Source organism: Myripristis murdjan, chromosome 23 (genome assembly GCF_902150065.1).
Source record: "Myripristis murdjan chromosome 23, fMyrMur1.1, whole genome shotgun sequence".
NCBI classification, from domain to species: Eukaryota; Metazoa; Chordata; class Actinopteri; order Holocentriformes; family Holocentridae; genus Myripristis; species Myripristis murdjan.
In genome coordinates this window covers 17,334,978-17,354,971 of record NC_044002.1, presented here as the reverse complement: position 1 = coordinate 17,354,971, position 19,994 = coordinate 17,334,978, and the positions used below count along the sequence as shown (strand labels likewise).

The 19,994-nt window shown below is 41.6% G+C and overlaps 1 protein-coding gene across 3 annotated transcripts in view; it reads left to right on the top strand.

Moving 5' to 3' along the window:
- The window catches only part of tbc1d22a (TBC1 domain family, member 22a), a 151,057-nt gene that overhangs the window by 97,748 nt on the left and 33,315 nt on the right, over positions 1-19,994 (top strand). For all 3 annotated transcript variants that reach the window (XM_030045855.1, XM_030045856.1, XM_030045854.1), the window contains one exon: positions 10,222-10,349. In XM_030045855.1, coding sequence (XP_029901715.1) covers positions 10,222-10,349 — 128 coding nt within the window. The remainder of the gene's footprint in view (positions 1-10,221; positions 10,350-19,994) is intronic.

Sequence of the window (19,994 nt, the reverse complement as noted above, 5' to 3'; positions counted from 1 at the left end):
AGACTCCTTTTGTAGTCACGTCAGGTCCATGGTAGATCACCTCCACAAAATCAAAAGTTTGGGCAAAAAAAGTTTTTGGGGGGGGATATAAATGAGGGATACGTTTCACTGTCACAAAGGTCTTGTTGGATTCCTTGGATTATTTTGTCTCTGACCTTTAGTTCAACAATGTGATGAAGCTGTAGCCTTTAGCTTTGAATGAGTCATCGCAGTGCCAGTTGCTGCGTCAGAGGCACTCACGTGACTGATCTGAAATTTGGAAATGTAAATCTGCACAATGTGCAGTTTCAGAGACGCTTTTAATGAAGTTGAAGTGTCGCAGGGGTGAAGTGGGAATGTGTCATGTGTTCACAGTTAAATAAGACAGGCACCGTACTTGTATAATTTAGTTCTGTGAAGAATTTACTCTGGTGTGAACACCGTCCCACAGCTACATGGTTAGTATTCACCCCCTTTACCAACAACACAGGCCTCTAAAGATGGCAATGTCATTAACTCACTTATTTGCTCAGACAGCCAAGACAGTCACTTTGGTCTTTCACAAATCACTTAATTGGGCTGTTAGACTCGTAGTCTTGTCATTATCAAAGACTAGCATCTTTCTGGAAAAAACAAAAATAGTTGCTTAGGCTCTCGTTGTGGCGTTTTTGTGTCATATTTCTTCCTGACATCAGGTAGGTATCTGATATAGGAGGATCTATAGCTGATGAGATGGGATGGGATGGGGTAGGTGTTAGGATGATAGGGGAGGGAGGCGAGAAGGGGGTTGGGATGCTGTTAACTTCAGCTGGGTGTTTCATTGCATTAATGTTCTCAATACTGGGTCAGCGGGACAGGACTTTGCTGATCTGTCTGTCTCTCTCCTCGCTTTATGTCTCGCTTTCCCTCTCTTCCTTTGGATTGAAGATACCCCGTGCCAGACACACACACTCAGACGGAGAGGGAGAGCGAGTCTGTGTGTGTATGTGTGTGTGTGTGTGTGTAGTGTATATAGGGCCCTGTCTGCACCCTGCTTACCTTTCAACACAGCAGGGGAGAAAAAGAGCAAAAAAAAAAAAAAAAAAAAAAAAAAAAAACTGGCACCGTGCCACTGAGCCCTCAGCCATTCTTCCACAATGTCCTTCCTCTTCTCCTCCTCCTCCTCCCCCTCCCCCTTCCTCCCCCTTCTTCCCTGTAACCTTCTGTGTTTTTGTGCAGAACTGTTCCACACCATGAAAGGCACATTTGACGAGAGACATGCAGAGATGCTGTTGGATACTGGACAGATACCAACTTAACATAGGATGATAGTAGATTTCATGCTCTGCTGCTAGTAACTGTTCATCTTCCTTTGAACAAATATAATGGCCATTGGGTTTGGCGATTGTCCAATTCATACACCAGTACTGACATTTATTTGAGTGTATTAATTTAGCTCTGTGCAGAGGGTCATTGAATTCCTTAATTAAACTATATCTATCTATCTATCTATCTATCTATCTAGATTGTTAGATAGATAGATATAAATATAGGTATTGGTAGAAATACAGAGATTCATTTTCAGCCTTTGAAGAATGTGAGTATTAAACGAAAGTAAATAAATAACTTAACAAACACCATCAGGGTCGGTCACGGAAAAATTTCAGACCTTTTTTTTTTTTTTTTTTTTTTTTTTTTAAATGAATTCTACTTTCAAAAAGTAAACAAAATGTGCACAGCTTCCAGTCACAAATTAAAGGCATAGTAAGGCTTAATTAGGGGTTTCAAGTGTGAATAAATTATGAAAGTATGAATAAATCTCAACATTATGGTGAAACATAGTTACATCTTGAAGTTGGTGATGTTGGCCCATGTAATTTAATGCATTTTTTCATGCGGAAAAGCTGGATGGATCTAGCAAAAGTTATTGCAAAATTTATGAATAGACAAAAAATTCAGAGATGTTTATGTTAGTAGTGTCAAATTATCGCGTTAATTGAGATTAATTAATTACAGTCATATTTAGCGCGTTATGTTTTTTAATCGAGTTAATCTAATTTTTAATCTCTAACTTTACTTTTTACAAAATCGGTTTGTAGGCGTTGAGCTTCCTGTGCTTAAGTTGTTGGGGGTGGAAAACAATAGTCAGTGACACCCTGAAGTGGACATTGGTTGGCTGTCATTGTGTTTGGGCTTGTTTAGCATAAGCTGATAGGCTCCTATTGGCAGGCCCGGACTGTACATCGGGAGATTTCCCGAAGCGCCGGCCTGTCACTGGCCCGGTGGCCTGCCCGTCTTTTTTTTTTTTTTTTTTTTTTTTTAAGCCTAGCCTCACCAGTCTGATTTTTTTTTTTTTTTTTTTTTTTTTTTTTTTAAGTCAGAGAGACAGGCCAGGCCAATCAGAGGCCAGCAACCTGTGAAGAGGTCAAGACATGATTGGTTTGTTTTGATTAACACCCGCCCCAACAGTCCGAGTCCGTTGTAAACAGGCAGCGCATGTTGAGGAGGGGGTGTCGCGACTCGTGTGTGTGTGTCTGACTGTGGAGGAGAGGAGAGGAGAGGAGGTGGAAGAAAAGGTTACGTGATCGAAGTTAATACATTACCGTATTCATCCGAATATAAGACGATAGTTTTTCCATTGAAAATGCCCTGAAAAAACGCCCTCGTCTAATATTGGGGGTCTAAGCAAATACACATGTATTGTGCATATGTAAACCAGTAGGTAGGCTCGCCTGATGCCGCGATTACCGGTGAATGGCCGCATTGCGCAGTCATTGCAGCCGCGTATGAACAAAAATTGATATGGCAGTAAGCTATGTGTGCGCCGCTCACCTGTCAGATCCGGCAGACCAGACCCGGTGCCGCGGCCGGCTCGCCTGATGCCGACCGGTGGCTTTTTTATTCAAACAAGATTTTGTCCATATAATTTTTTTTTTTTTTTTTTTTTTTTTCCAAAAAAGGGTGTTGAAAAAGAGGGGTCGTCCCCCCGACCCTCATCGGACTGATCTGCTACAATAATGTAATGAATTTAAAGGGAAATACCTCAAGTTGAGGGCTTTTCTCAGCAATTTTAGGTGAGATTAAAAAAGAGATTAATTAGATCAATTAATTACAGATCATAATTAATTAATCTCTCAATTTTTTTAATCTCTTGACACCACTAGTTTATGTGCATGTATACATCTGCTCACCAAAATATATACTTTTTACCCACCTGTGCACAGGCACGGAGATTATGCAGATGAACTCAAACATTTACAAAGGTTTTAGACACACACAGCATAGTCAGCCTGTGGGTGTGTGTGTGTGTGTGTGTGTGTGTGTGTGTGCATGCGCACCTATTTGTATGCCCGTTCTCACCGTGTCCTCCATCTTGCTCATTGTCATCTTTCACAGCACATCCTAAAAGGGAGCCAAGCGTGGAGGTGAGAAGCACTGTGTTTCCATATTGAATTTAACACAGTGAGCTGGGCAGGAGAGGAGATGACAGCGCTGTCACCTTCAATCACCGAGGCCTCTGCTGGACAGTCGTGCCTTTCAGAATCAGAACTATGTGATTACCCAAGCACCAAAAATGTACAGGAATTTGGACATTGGGGCAGAAACATCCTGAAAATTCATCTGAGCATGAGGTCTTGGTGTTAAACATGTAAGATGGGCAGTAGAATTAGACATGCAATATGGCTGCAAATATTTTCAAACCTGGCAGTGCTGTGAGCTGCTGGTATCAACATTAATTTTATGTTGAAATGAAAGTTTGTGGTGAAGCAAGCTTGTTTTTTTTTGTGGGCCAAAAGGGCTTAATGCTAATTCTGATTACTAAAAAATCTCCAGAATGTTATCATGACCTGAAGGGATCGATGAGAAATAATAAACTGCCGTCATCGCAGAGCGTTGCTTTGCTCTTATTGAGCCAAGTGTAACAGTGTAACTTAAATGTCACCTGTTAAAAAGCATTTTCCATTGTGTCACTCATCCATTAAACCATGCTTAATATAGATTTTTTTTTTTCCCCACAGATCAGCAGACAACCAAAAGCAGATATGATAGCCGGTAGTAAGCAGCAGTATAAAGAGGTTACAGACGGGTTTGCCACTCTAATGTCGCCTGTTCAAATCCCAGGCCAGCATGAAACGTGCTCTCTTCTACCTCTGAAACTGCCACCTTGATGGTAGTTGCTGAGGGATTTGTAATTGAGAAGGTATTGTTGAGAAAGTTCAATATGCCTGTATAAATAAAGCTTTAAAAAGCTATATTTCCAGTCAGCTTACACTAAAATGTGTTTTAAAGGTGTTAACTTTCTTGAATTTTCATAGAGCATTCTTGTTTTGTTTGTATTCTCACAGTCAAAGCTCTAACTTAACATGTAGGGAGGCCAAAAATATAAATAACATACTGCAGTGAGGTGCCTTCTGCGTGCCCTCCCAACTCCCCCTCCTTAATTAGCCTTGTCATATTAAGTGATGCTAACCCCCGTTAGCCTTGCGTGACACTAGCACGTGTATCTCCTCAAAAAACAAGCCGCATCGTCGGCACGCTTGTGATGTTCCCCGATCTCTCTTTTTATCTCTCTCTTCTTCTCTTTGTCTATTTGTTGCATGCAAGTGCATTAGCACAAGTTCATCAGCATGCAAATTGCCAAAAGGTGAATTTATTTATGTAAATGAGGGGACACACTGGCAGCATACACTCTGAGCATGAATTGTGTAAAAAGGCTGGTAGCTGTGTTGTTAGATTAGAGTGTATTATTATATTATGAAAGGCAGAAAAAGAAGCTCAGCAGCATCTCTACAAAATTTTGAAACAAACTTACAGAAAATATGGTTTTCGGTTACAGCAGCTGCTGTGCGGAGTTTGCATGCACATACATGCATTTTAATGAATGCATGTATGTGTATGCACAAGTTTATATGTTTTTACATGCATGTATGTGGTTGCATGTGCACACGTACATTTATTCCTGTGCAGTTTTATCAAGATGTCTGTCTATTCACGTATTTCGTCCATGTCATTCTCTAAGTCCATATTCATTCAAGGATCAAGCCAACTCTTTCAATTGTTATCTTGACCTGATCGCTTCCCACACATTACTCCACAACTCGTACAGGTCACCAGTGCACTACCTATGCACTCCACCATTTGCCCTGCCTGCAGCGATTTTGTGAAACACATGTGAATTTATTTAAAGAAATTCATGGAGAAGTCTTATGCCTGGGTTGTAAATGCTCCTTGGGCAGAGTCATGAAAACGTGTTAGTCATCATCATGCTGGTAATTTTGTCCCTTTAGTTGAGAACTCGGTTATATTGACTTTGTTATATTTTAGTGCCTGTATATACTGTAGGTGGATATGATTGATCCTACTGTAGATTTCAAAATTACTACTACTTACCCTTAGTGTGATGAGTATGATTATCCCTAATGAGTACAAATTAGAGGCGGATAGATACACTTTGCCGGAGTTCTTTGGCATAGGTCCTAACAAGACTCTTCATCCCCAAAGGCTTTGGATTATCTTGGGTATTTGTGTCATTGCTTTTGGAAAGAACTGTTGCTCTTGAGCTTTTCACATGTAAATTTGTGACGGCTTGAGTGCCACAAATTAATACCCATCCAGCCGCATTGTGTCGGGGTGAAGGCAGACAGGGAAGACCACGGCAGACTGGAAACCTTGCAGAATCACAGAAGCTCTCTGGATGGGTAGATTGCTGTAGGGGTAATTAGGAAAATATCCTTTTTTTTGTATTTTGGTTGACCTTTCTTTAAGGAGCGTGTTATGCAGTGACAGAGCGATGGCAAGAAAAACACTGACAAATTACAGCCTCCGGCCATAAAGGCCTAGGTACACTGACACGCATGGAAGTGAACATTTCCACATGCAAAAACACATTCCCTCTTTTCCACTGGGGTATCTTTTGCGAACACAGCAAAAAGTCAACAGCCTAATCTTCCCAGGCACCATGTTGTAATGCCTCACAACATAGACAGCTATAGTAGTCAAACTTGAGTGAGACACAAGAATGCACACACACACACATGCATAAGCACAGACCAAGGCAACAGATAATATGTCTTCCCACATGAATTTTGCAGTCTCCCTCTGAGCCAGCCACCGGCAAATATGTCACCTTGTGGCTGTTTATTGCATGGAAGAGGAATAATTGAACAGGAGCCATCACTCAGTGGACTCTGCCTTTATTAAACTTGTTTATTAACCATTTTAATTTTGACCCGTAATAGTAGATCATCCCTCAGGGTGTCTTTTCTTGTGTGACGGACAAACAAATGAACAGACCTCGTCAGAGTCAGCCCAACTGCAGACGTAAACACACACACAGACATCCACAAACAATGGCGCAAATACATACGCACACACACACTTACACCTAGTATACACACCCAGAGATAACCAGATATATGCAGTTGTATAAACTGTACATAGAAAGAGAAAATAAAACTGCAAACAGAGAGAAAATAAGAAACATAGTTACGAAGGTATGCACACAGTGTAACAAAAAACATCCAGTATACAGACACGTAAACATAAAGGGGAAAAAATTACAGTCATAAATACATACATGTTCTACACATAGCTTAGAAGGCATAGAGATTGCATGGAGAAAATCAAACAGGGATGAAAAAACAAGGTCCCTGTGGCAAGAGAATATAAGTTTATATCTGCAGTAGCATGTAGAATTTAGTGAAGGTTGTGTGCTTTACTCTTAAGCAGAGAGGCTAGAGGATGGAGTGAGTAAGCGGTGAAAGGTGGAAAAAGGTTTTGGTGAGGTGGGAGGCAAGGAGGTGGGTGACAATGAAAGAACCAAAAAGCTAACAAAGACCAAACTGAAAGAAAGTAGCAGTGTTGCGGCCGGCTGAGTAAGGAGATGGCGAGAAAAAAAAAAAAAAAAAAGTCAGTTGGAGAGTGTGAGAAAAAAAAAAAAAAAAAGAGTGCAGCTGTAATTGTGTTTTGTACGGAGGAGGGCAGGGAGTCGGCGAGAATTGGCCTCATCAGCAGAATCCTGGGAGCTGCTCACTAGTCATTGTGTGACCTCTGACCCCTGGCTGTCCACTCGCACTTCACCAGCCGTGGGTTACTGTCCGCCCCACAGAGCTGACTAGCCAGCCTCCTGGCCCCCGTCCTAAACTTTAACCGTCAGTGGGAAGAGAGGCAAGACTCATCAGTCAATCAGCATCTGCGAGAGTTGTCATCCTCAACCTCCCTCAACCCTCACGACTACACTACCCAGCATGCCGAGCCCTGTGCCAGCTGGAACCCTGCCCAGAGTTAAAAAGTTGCAAGTTTGACGCTTTTGTTTGTTGGGTTTTTCCCTTTCCTCTTTAATCTCTTTTTCTCCTCTCCTCCTGAAATATGAAGCCCTCCTGACAAATGACTGTCCCTTTTCACCACTCCCCCGTCGTGCGCCTCTTTTCTCCCTGTGTTTGGCGAAGTTGCTAATATTAGGCCGAGTGAGTTCATTAGTGTAATTTAACAGTGTCTAAAGTTGTTCCACTCTCTCCCTCTCTGTTTGGCAGCTAGCTGGGATCCGTCACCATGATGTATTCACCGTTAATGAGCTTGCCTTGTTTATGCTTTTACAGCGCCATGTGATAATTAAACTGCAGAGAGGAGCGTGAAATAATTGCTCTCTGTTTACCTCGCGCCCTGCTTATGTGTTGGTGGAGTGTGTGTAATTGTTATATGTGCATTTGTGCACCCAGAGACAGGTGTCACTCAAGTGCCTGGTGTGTGTGTGTGTGTGTTGGTGAGAAAGTGATATTATGTAAGTGTACTTGAATATATATCTGACATCATGCACCAGCTATTGTATTATAGCCGTGTGCACGCGCATGTGTGTGTGTGTGTGTCAGTCAAAGCTGATTAAGAGCAGAGTGAGAGTGAGAGTCGAGGATGCTGTAGTTCCTCTCTAACTGGCTTTTCTCATACATGCTTCTGACAGCTCTATAATTATAGCTCTATTATGAGCCAAAGCGTGTGTATGTGTGTGCGCTTGAATGAGAATGGGTGTCATGGGTTTGATGTCTGTAAAATTAGGAGTCGCAGAATCCTGAGTGGTATTTTTAATCTTTTGTTATGTAAAGGAGCACAAAACAAACATTTATCATGAACAGAGAATAGAACAAAGGCGGTGTTTGTTAGTAGGAAACTAAAAGCTGAAGGCGGACTTTGAAATGGCTGCCGTCTGTCTTGGTGTCACAGCTCCGTATGCGGCCAGTTTGCAGCCGACATTTTGGTTTTCATCGATCCCTCCAAAGGCATGTTTGTAGTGGTTTATTTGAGCTTCAGACTGTTTACTCATTCAGTTTTTTTTTTTTTTTTTTTTTTAAACTTGGTCAAGTGAAAGCAGCTTGAACTTGGGTGACACCAGATATCAATGCTGAGACTCTTTGAAGATGTAGGTTTCAGTCCCTTCCCAAGCAAACAGAGGTGTAGTTTCCTAGGAGTGAGAATGTAACCCAAACCAACTATAGGAATCAACACAAATGTGATTTTTTTTTTGTTTTTGTTTTGTTTATGTCAGTATGGAGGCTGTTGATAGCCAGCAGTTTCTCATCTTATGCGAGCATAACAAAATAAACCAAGAGCAAACTGCAGTCGAGAGTGATGCACATACTCAGCTATTTCTAAATGTCCTCTTAGCCGGTATGAACGCCAGAGGCTGTTAATTATGGCAAAGAGTGCAGGCAAGTCCATCATGCATTGCTACAGTTACAGGGACTGGAATCTGACTTGTGTTTACTTGCTCTCATAGCCAACATCTCTGACCTAGCAGAATGACAGGTTACCAAAAGTTAGTCCAGTGAATAAACTAATTATGTGTCGGAGTTACTTTTGTTTACAAGCCCTGGTAAATGGGCGTTGTGAACTTGGCAGACACAATGCAAAAAACGTTTGATAAAAATCACATTTATAATATGATTCAGAGAGAAAAGAAGCTGTAGGTGTGATTGCAGCCTAATTGATTTAGTGACCCTGAATTGCATAACCGGCACAATTATGTAAATAACTGGTCTTGCCCAGAGTGAACTTTGTCAGTGGGGTGTACAAAATACAGTTTATTTTTTTATCTGCTCTTATGAGAAATAATGTCAGAGAAATAAAAACATGTATTAGAAAGCCATATGCTGTTGCTTGCGAGGCCTTTAGCGACTCTTTCTGAGAAGCCACTGACAAAACAAAAGGGTATAAATAGGAGAGGGATAACAAGGCTCGTCGTCTCTGTGCCTCCTGTCCTCACCCCTGCTCGCCACTGACCCATAAACATTCCATTTCTCCGCTGGCCGGGCTCACTGTTGCTTTTGAGCGGTATTTAATGTCGAACACACTCCCATTTCTCATCCTGTTTTGGTGTGTGGCTTTTCTCCGGCGCTCCTGATAGCTCTGTAATTACATCTCTATTATGAGGCAGAGGCTGTGTGCACACGGGTTTGTGGGTGTGATTTTGGTGGGGGTAATGACAGCGAGCGAAGGTGCCGAGGATCTCCTGCAAACACAGATCTGTCTATCTGTCTGTCTGCCTTTCTGTCTGTATACATCTATAGACACGCTTGTAGTTGCTCTTGTACGTATGGCCACATTCAAAAGGGTGTTTGGAAATGTGCTGACATATACACCTCTGCATCTCCCCAGTAGAGGCTACAAAGGTCTGGAGGAATACTTGGGTCTGATTGGCTGGAGGGTAGGCACACCATGTAATACACACACTCCAGCTCAAGTTTCGCTTCATTTGCTCTTTTTAAAAACCAGCCTCTTCAAGACTGTTGTGATTGTTTTCCAACAATCAGCGTCGGCATGAAGTTAAGAGCAACAGTGAGCTAGCTGAGCCAATTTTTGTAGATGCGTGCCGTGTTTAATCCATTCTGTCAGATTCGCATTGCTCAAGTTGAATACCATTATCCAAATAGGGTGGTAGCACCTCCGTTTCTATGCTATCTGACCTGTACGAAAACAGTGTTGACAGGAAATTTTTGTTTTCAGAGGATATCGCTTCCTAAGTGAATTGTCTGGTTTTAGCCTGATAAACCACAACAAGGGGCGTTTAAAAGGTTTTTAATGCACAACATGGAGCCAAAGACTCATCACATGTGAAGTGGAGGCTGGTTCCCACCTCGCCGTGGATTATCCCAGGCTTATCTGTCTTTAAAAAGGTTGAAACAAGCAACAGAATCTTAATAAGTGTGTGTGTGTGTGTGTGTGTGTGTGTGTGTGTGTGTGTGTGTGTGTGTGCGTGCGTGCGTTCCTCAGAGTCAGTGCACCGCCACATGCAGCAGTATGAGGTAGAGTACCTACAGTTCGCCTTCCGCTGGATGAACAACCTACTGATGAGGGAGCTGCCACTACGCTGCACTATCAGACTGTGGGACACCTATCAGGTAAACACACACACACACACACACACAGTCATGTCCCTTTGTTTCTATTTCTTCATGTGTCTTGCTTATTGTGAGAGATCTAAGATTTCCTTGTCACTGACACCACCATTTGTGTCAGTATTGGTGTGCTCCCATAATTCCTACCATTATGTCCCATGCAGCATAATTCAAAACAGTACAATAAATGCTTTTATAAAGACATAAAAACATGGTAGCCCCCTCTACGATGGCCTTAATTATACAGAGCTGGTGATAGGCCCTTAAGTATCTGCCTCAGCCCCATCACACAGTCATCCTGCTGACAAATACACACTCTCACTGTCTCTTTCCCAAGGCTGGGGGCATAGTTCAGTATTAGCAAAATATGTACGGAGAACAATAATGCTCTGCTGATGTATGGGGGTAATACAGGGAATAATAAAGGCACAGTGCGTTTTCATAGGATAATCTTCATGCTGCACTAGCTGCTATGGTTTGTATGAGAGCCAAGGTAGCAGCTAACACAGATACTGAATAATAACCTAACAACAACAATAATAATAATAATAATAATAATAATAATAATGATAATAATGATAATAATGACCTTTACATTGGTGACAAACTGGTTAAAAAAAAAAAAAAGTTGATTCTTGATATATTCATCCCCACTAGTTAGGAAAGGTAGTAAGCAAGCAAAGGCATAATAACAGAGGAGGGAATGAAAGAGGGAGAGCTGGTTGAAGGGAATGAAAGCAGGCACAAGAGGCTTACAAAAGAAAGGATGGTGAGCCAGGAAAGTGGAAGTTTTAGTGTGAAGGCTCTTAAAAAAGTCCTGGAGAATATGTGCGAGCGAGGGATTAGCTGATGCAGTGATGAAACACAAAAAGTGTATATGGGGTTTTAATCCCCTACAAACACCCCTAAACCTGTCATTGATTTTTTTTTTTTCTCTCTTTGACATTTACACGCGGCTTTATATAGGGTGGATACAGCTACGCTAGACTGTTAACCTCAGCTAGCATTGTCAATAAGCCTCAATGTCTGGTATCGATTTAGTGGGGAGGGTGTTTGTGTACCCACACGCATGCTTGCGGACAGTCCAGGACAGAGCTAATACATTGTACGGCTAATGTAGAGGTTCAGAGTGTGCAAACTGTGATCACTGTGTTTAAGCAGAGAATTGGACTAGAGAGGAATGGGAGACAGAAGAGGAAGAGTAGGAGGGAGGAAGACTGGAGCACACGGTAGTGAAAAGGAGAAAGATAGATTGAAAAGGAGAGAGGGAGGGAAGACGGGAGAGAGAAAGCGATGCTAGGAGATGGCAAAAGTAGATGAGAACAGCAGGAGAGGAGCAAAGGTCGGGTAGGAGAAAAGTGGAGAGACTTTGTCAAATTTAAAATTGAGATAAGGACGAATTATAGTTTATAGCTGGACCGCATAGTCTGCAGACTTTCAACAAACAGTAGCTTGAATGAATAAATAGAATATGAATACCACATAAATCTTCATGAACTCTGACTGAACTCGGGGCAGCGGGAGATATATTGCTGCTGTCAGGTAAAAGCCACATAAGTGCAGTGATGATGTTTTTCTTTTCTGTTTTGCCTACTTGAATTGAAAAGTTACATGGTCACTTATGCATAAAATTTAGTTTTACGACCCCTGAACACTTGAATACTGTCACAGCTCCATTGTTTGATTTCAAAGATATGCTGCAGTATAGCTATGTATAATCATATTTATTTTAGGGTCAGGGTTGAGCTGAATTTGATCTTTTAATAAAAATCTGATGTCATGTTGTTCCCCGTCAATATGATGGAAGTGAGGATAAGATTATGTTCAGCAGCTTCAGAGGTGGCAGTCTGTAAAACATGGAATGAAATCCGCCTCGCCCTGCTGCTAATCCACCTTTAAGAATTTCATTAATGTGTTTTTAAAGGGAGTTTTAGAGTCACATGTTGATCTAAATTCGTTCAGAGGCTTTTGCACCTTGCCTGACTAAAAGTTTGGTGGAAACACTGTTTTTTTTGGGGGGGGGAATTGATTTTTTTTATGATTGGTCAACTTAAAAGATGTTAAACTATCGGAAGAAATTATTATTTATTCTTAGGTTCAACCCAAAAATGTCAGTATCAGTGATCAAAAATCAACAGTGGTTGAAGCATGCTTTATTAATGCTAGCAGAGCCGTTTTCTTTTGCTAAAAGCACAGGTACAGCCACACAGCAGCACTCCAGGAGCTGGTGAGAAAATACACATCTTCTCTCCTCCCTCTTAAGAAATCCATTTTTTTTTTTTTACAGATTAACGACAGCAGCAATATATGTTTTTGTGAGCTCGCCTCCTGTCCAGCAGTTCCTTACAATTACTGATAGGGAGTCATTGATTTTCAGTCTGGCGAGGGATTGGTACTCAATTATGAAGACAAACTCTACTTAGGCGCTCCCCCATTAGAGTTTCTGCCCTCTGCAGTTTTTGACTCGACCCTCTGACAGGCAGCAGGAGAGACAGACATATCTATCTATAAGTGTGGCGCTCAATAAGAACATCTAACTTCCTGCAGCTGTTTTATCTTTTCATGGAGTGGAATGGCAGACAGTATGTATTTTCTTTTTCTTTTTTCTTTTTCTTTTTTTTTTTCTTCTTCTGGCTAAGGACAAGACTTCCCTGTTCACACCCTGGCAAGCTGTCTGACACCTTGTCTTGGATGGGTTCCTAGTCATTTTGTTTATTCCTTATGGGCGGACGGATAGATGGATAGATGGAGTGCATTGATAGATGAGTGAGGGAGTTAGACAGCGAGGGAGGGACTGATGGAGAGAACAAGTTAGAAAATGTTGTACATAAATGTTTCTACTTGCCTGGACAGAGCAAGCGATGGGAATTAGGTTAGACCCAAAAGTGGATGACCTTTACCACATCACACACACACACACACACACACACACACACAGACACAGACACACCAACTTACTTTAAATTGTTTTATTTGAATATAGCGATTTAATTAATGTTTGAATACGAGCCTGCAGCTATAGAGACGATTGATGGGGCAGTGTGCTACCCCACACTGCCCCGCTGAAGCCAGTGGCTAATACCCCTTCAGTACGGGAGAAGTCAGTGGAATTATGGTTAAATCTGGTGTGGGCCCTTAGGCAAGGTCCTTAATGTTACATGCCTCTACCTCAATATGAGTATGACTACATACCGCACAGCCATACAGGCTCAGACGTCGCCAGGGTCAACAAGGTCCGCGTCAGGTGTTGGGGAACCAGGGCAGCCTGATGACAAGTGGGCTATTGGAACAAGACATGCATGGGCTAGGGCAGAGTACATGCAATTGCTGGAATGTTACTATACCAGCGATCCCTGTGAGAGGGGTTATATGCAGAGGATGTGGGAGCAATGGATTCTTTGAAACTCAACATCCAGACTAACTAAGAAACAACTGCTAGCTCAGTGCTGCAGTGTCCACAAACAGAAGCTACTATGGTACAAAGATGCAACAGCCTAGAGATGCTTGACAACTACATGAACAGCCGTAAGGAGCAGTACGCCCCCATGAAAGATAAGGCTGGAGGCCAAGAGAAAGGCAACATGGAGAGAAGTTAGCCCGCTATCCGTGCTAAGAAAAGGAGTGGTGTTGAATAAAGGAATGCATAAGAAATAATCCATACTTGACACACTGGAGAACCCAAAAGGCAGTAACACCAGAGGGGCCAGTCATCAGCTAATGGTTGACAGAGCAGTAACTTGGGACTGCAAGGCTAGGAACACCAACCTGTGCACTGCCTGGATCGACCTATGCCCATGACTCTATGCCACATACATGGATACTGTAGTGCTTGAAGCTGTACAACATCAACAAGAGCCTTCATCAAGAACTGAATGGGACTGTGGAGGACACTCTAGAGGCCGCAACTCTAGAGGCCAACTGAGAGCTGATTGCACAAGTTAGCATCATGTTTTACTTCATGTTTTACCTGGAAGTTTGTTTTTTGAGCCTTTGGAGAGATGACTGAAACAGAAACATTCAAAATGTGATGGTAGAAGTGACTGATGTGGGTGACTGACTTCCTATGGCTTTATATAGTGAATAGCAATATGTACAACCTCATGTTTTCAGGAACTTCAATTTTCCTTTAACTAACAATGAATCAGAGAAAGTGCTGAAACAAAGACAGACTCTTTTTGCTCATATAGAAAAAAAAGAAGCTTTTAAGAGTAATGGAAAGAGGCTCAATGGATATAATCAGGGAAAAATTAAACAACTGATCTATTAACAAGGAAGGAAGGAAAGAAAGAAAGAAAAAGAAAACTTTGATTTGTATGAGCATATGAATACATACATTAACTGAATGATTGTGCATATAAATTGTACTGTATAATGTGATCAAAGAAAGACCAAGTTAATAAGGTATTAATTAACTCCAGTTGCAGGTGCAGATGTGGTCATAATGTCAGTTGTTTTAAATGCATTGTGGATTATTACTTGCTCTACACTGTATTTGCTCTCACTTTTTCTTTTTTTTTCTTCCCTCTGTGGCCTTGCCAAATAGAGCCTGTAATAACGTTGTAAGAGAAGTTGACTAGTGGGCTGTACAAATAAAACAGCTACACATGTGGACACAAAGGGCTTAAAGGAAAAGGTGAAATAACATTATAGGCAAATATAAAAACATATTTGCAAAAAAAACAAAAAAACAAAAAAGTTTGTTTTGGCATTTCTGCTTTTATTTGATAGTTGCAGTAGAGAGAGACAGCAAAGGCACGGGGAGAGAGGATGAAATGCAGCAAAGGGCCTGGGCTCAGTTTTGATCCCAGGCGGCTGCAGTAAGGGACTCAGCCTTGAAAAGTGGTACACACTCTACCACGTGAGCTACCAGACCGCCTCAAATATAACAACATATATGGACTCAATGACATTGTGTCTAACTAAGGCCCAGGAATTCAACCATTTCAATATTTGTAATGAACAGATTCAGATCAACAGAACTGTTTATCAGTAAAACCGACAAAAAATACCTGCAAATTAGCAACACAGACTCACATACACAGCATGCACAAACATTTCAGTGTCTACCTCAAATGCAGGCCTGAAAAAGGAAACAATGGGTGAATGGTTAAAGCCTGTTGTTATTTTATCATGACTTGACAGCAACACAGGTACACAATGCACTTGTAATCCACCCTCTAAATATTTGATGCTTTGCAACCTAACTTGGGTTGGCAGCACATGCCCCCACAACACATGCAAACACACACTTGTATGTATGTATACAGGTATACACATACGGACACACCTTTTTTGGCAGGCTCTGTCACAGTCCCTCACCTGCACTCCTAGCCTGGATTGGGAATTAGGCCACTTCCACTCATGAATTTTTCAGTAGAAATGACAGCCATACGCAAAGCTGTTCCTGTCTGGTCTGTTCTCTTCACTTCCGTTGTCCCTTTTAACTTCTGGTCTTTTATTAAACTACACTCTTGCTGTTCCCCGCTCTAATTTTCCTCCCGTATGCTCTTCACACAGTCGTCTCTCTCTCTGTCACTTCTCTCATCATCTCATCTCATCTGTTTCCATGCTTTCTTCACTTCCACATCCGTGTTCCTTCCCTGCACCTCCTCGTCTTCACTCTCCATTAAATTGCCTCTTACAAGAGACGGAGTCCATGGTATACGATCACACTCTCGTCTATATATGTATGAGGATGAGAGACGAAATTCTGTGATTTGAAGTGATTTGATGTGCCGCACAAAAGTCTCATCACCTGCGAGCTACCGCTTCTACCAAGCCGCGTCCTTGTGAGCACTTTGCCAAGCTTCAGCTCGAGTGATGATGCTTTCGAATCAAGAGAGCTCACGGTTCTCTTCAAGGATCCCCAGCTTGTCCTTGGTTTGCAGTGGTTTCATCACATAGCCTGTTGTTTGTTTGTATGCATGCATCCTAATGCTCGAGAGTTTATGGTTCTGCGTTCTTGTTGGAGCTCACATTTTGCTAAATAACATGCGGCATGCCCTATTAGCTCTGATGCACTGACATTTGCTTTTGGTAGATATTTTAGATGCAGAACTCACTCCATGCTACAGAAGAGGACACACTGAGTTACACAAGACAACTGAGGATTTTTTTTTTTTAACCAAATCAGCAATTCCTTACAATAATGGCTAGGTTTTGCAATTTCTTTTTTTTTAATGACCCACTTGTTTACCACAAAATAGCCTTTTAAACACTTCAGACAAGCCCTCAAATGATTTCAGGCGCTGCAATTTTCACAAATAACCACGTTTATTGTCGTTTAATGTCTTACCAAACTGGGTTTCAGCAGATTGTTGCAGCTTTTACTCTTAGCGTTTGTTGGTCATAACACTCTTTTTGACAAATAACAGGCGATGATTCATCACAAAATAGAGGGATATTGGTCTTGTAGGGGTACACAAGCTAGTGTATTTGGCTTCCATGCAAATTCAACAGAACAGACAGAAAGACCTTGCCCCTTGCCACTGGGCTCGTGTGTGCGTCTGCCTGTGTGTGTGTGTGTTTGTGTTCCAGGGGAGGTTTTTAACCTGAGTGTTGTAATGCCTCCACTGTGGTTGTCTCTCTGCGGTGTGGCCATCTGTTCAGTAGCTTGATCCAGCACAGGATAGCTCTTCCTCTGTCTCCTCTGTTTCTCCCCCCCTCTCTCTTTCTCTCTTTCTGTGTCTGTCTCATTCTCTGCCATTCTTTCTCTTACCTCTTTCATTATCTTTGTTTTTTGCTTCTCTTTTCTTTTTTATCTCTTTGTCTATCCATTTTGCCCTCTGTCTCTGTTTGTCCTTTCCCCACCCTCTCTCACTCTCTCTTTCTCCATTTGTCACTCTATTGATCTCAAGAAGAGGAAGAGAGGGAGAAGGGGAGAGAGAAATGAGGAGGGATGATTTAGAGTGTGGCACACACACGCACACACATACACACCGTTCCCCCAAGACAGACAGACAGACAGGGACCAAATTATCCCTGTTGCGTGGAGCATGAAATTAGCAAGTAGCTCAGTGTGGCAGCATTAGCATGGCTGTTAAAGGGATACTGTGACATTTTCAGTTTCTGGCCGTTCGTTCACTTCATCAGCCACTTGTCACAAAGTAGGATCAAAAACAGGTTTTCTGTTGTTTTTTTTTTTTTTTTTTTTTTTTTCTTCATACAAGTGGCTGAATTTACCAAGAGAATGGCTGTTAGTGTTACCACAATGTAAGATAAGATAAAATATATTGATCCCTTTGGGGAAACTTGTCATTACAGAAAGACTAGAAGACTATCAAAGATTAGGGGCTTGGAAAATGAGAGTAAACAAACAGTAAAAAAAAAAAAAAAAAAAAAAAAAATGAAATAAATAAATTAAATTCAAATTAAAGATATTGCCTCTAGGATGCTGATAAAAGTTTTAAGTTATTTGTCCATGGTTGCTAGACTGAGATCCCTATTAATATGTCTATTTATATACTGACAGATTTGTAGCTGTGTAGACATAAAACCAATGAGTCCTGTGTAAAAGTACAGTTTCATGTGCACCAGATAGCCACAACCTAACACTTGATAAAGTGATATAACACTCAGCATGGCGGCATTCACCGTTAGAAAAACCACCCAGTAACTTGAAGGGCACAGGTTATCTAATGCAGGCGTCTACCTGCTCTGTGGGTGCTTCTCTTGGGTGCACCGTCCCCGTCTCGGGTGCCCCCTTGCCTCAGAGGGATATGCAAAAAATCTGAAATCCTTTGTTCCCTGAAGAAGCAGATAGTGCTTGCCACCATATCTCTTTAAGAAGGAGAATCACTCTTCCCTCACATTGCCCTGCTTGACAATTGGGCTATTACCACCATAGAGATGTATGATACGGAGGAAATAGCTGTTGTTGCAGTGGGAGAAACCCGCGGCTGTGGCACTTAGGTGAGCCATTTTTAGGGACATGAATTTCTTTGACAGATAGTATTGTATTAATCAAAAGCCAATGATTCCTCTTAAATAAAACTAAGTGAGGAATGTGCTAACAGTTTGAAATTTAGTGCCTGAAAAGGAAGTAGATGAAGAAAGCGCTACAGGTGACCAAAAAAAATGGAAAATGCACCACCTGGGTGCTGCGAGAACAGTGAAGTTTTAATGAGGTATTGCACATGTTTAACTGGACAGGTTGACAGTGTACATCTTCAAAAGTAGTAAACGTAACTAAACAAACATGACATGCTTCAGCCCCACAGTTTCTCCTCAGGTTTAAAGCTTTTCTGTTCTTGCAGCATCCACGTAGCTTGCTTCCTATGTGGATGTCGTTTTTGTTCACTGTAGTAGAAGATATTCAGTTTAGTTTGTGACCTCAAGTGGCGCTACAGTGCACACTAAGAACATTAGATGTTCTTCCAGCACACCACAAGCATAGGGGTGACAAATTACACATGCCAATGTAAACAATGCAGCATTAAAAATAAGGCTTTGTAATTGTCTCATAAGGTAAGAAATGCATTAGACATGTCGGCCTCTAGGACACACACAGTGTGTTTTGGTTAGAAATTATGAATGTAAATAAAACTGTGTGTGTGTATGTAGCAGAGTCAGTGATCGAGCTACACTTTCGTTATTGCATCATCTCATGCACACTTGTAGCACTGAACCTGAAAAACATTTACCTGCCAATTGCATAAGTTAAAATAACTAAGAAATTTACACAACTGCAGAGTTTTAGGTTAGTGTGTTTGTGTGTGTGAGTGTGAGAGAGAGACAGACAGAGAGAGAGACAGAGAGAGGGATATTGTGTGACTCTCTCTGGGGGGATAACCCCTGTCTCTGTCCTGCCTCCATATCTGTCGTGTGTCGTAATGGTTGGCCCCGTGGTCGCTCCAAACAATAAGACAGGCCCGTGTAGACCGGACCTGGGTCACACATACACAAAATGTTACTCTCACACACAAGTGCACACAAATTCCCCCTGTCTTTCCCTCTCTCACACACACTCAAACACAACCTGGTGCGGGCATCAATAATTCATCCTCTCCTTCCTCTATAAATGCTCACCGCCCCCTCTATCTCTCTACCACTCACTGTGTCCCCTCTCCCTACATCCCTCTTTCTTACTATATATCTTTCTACTTCACCTCCTCTTCAACCCACGCTTTCTATCCCTCTCTTCCTCTGCAGTGATTACCGAGACTTCACCTCATTTTTTTTTCTCATCTTGTTTCTCTCCTTACCTCATTGTGTCTCTTTATTTTGGCCCTGCAGAATTCAGTCTTCAGTTTTTTATGGTACGGTGTAGTTGTTGGTCTCTTGTTGTTTTGAGACTTGAGTTTAGACTGCTAGCTTTTTACTTTTTTTTTTTTACTTTTTTTTTTTTTTTTTTATTATTTTAATAAGATGGGGACTTATTTGTATTATTACACTGTTTGACCATGTCCTATGTTGATGTATAGCTTAATTCTCTTTCTATTTTATCACCACCATAGTAGTAGTAGTTGTAGCAGTAATAGTAGTAGTAGTATGTTAAATATTGATAACTGAATGGGGCACAGCAAAATAGTACAGTGAACTTTTTTTTGATAATAACTTTGTGAATGTAGTGGTTGGCCCGATTATTCCAGGACTATAGTGCAGTGTAAAGATTTGAAAGTTACCCGTCTGGCTATAGTTGTTTTGATA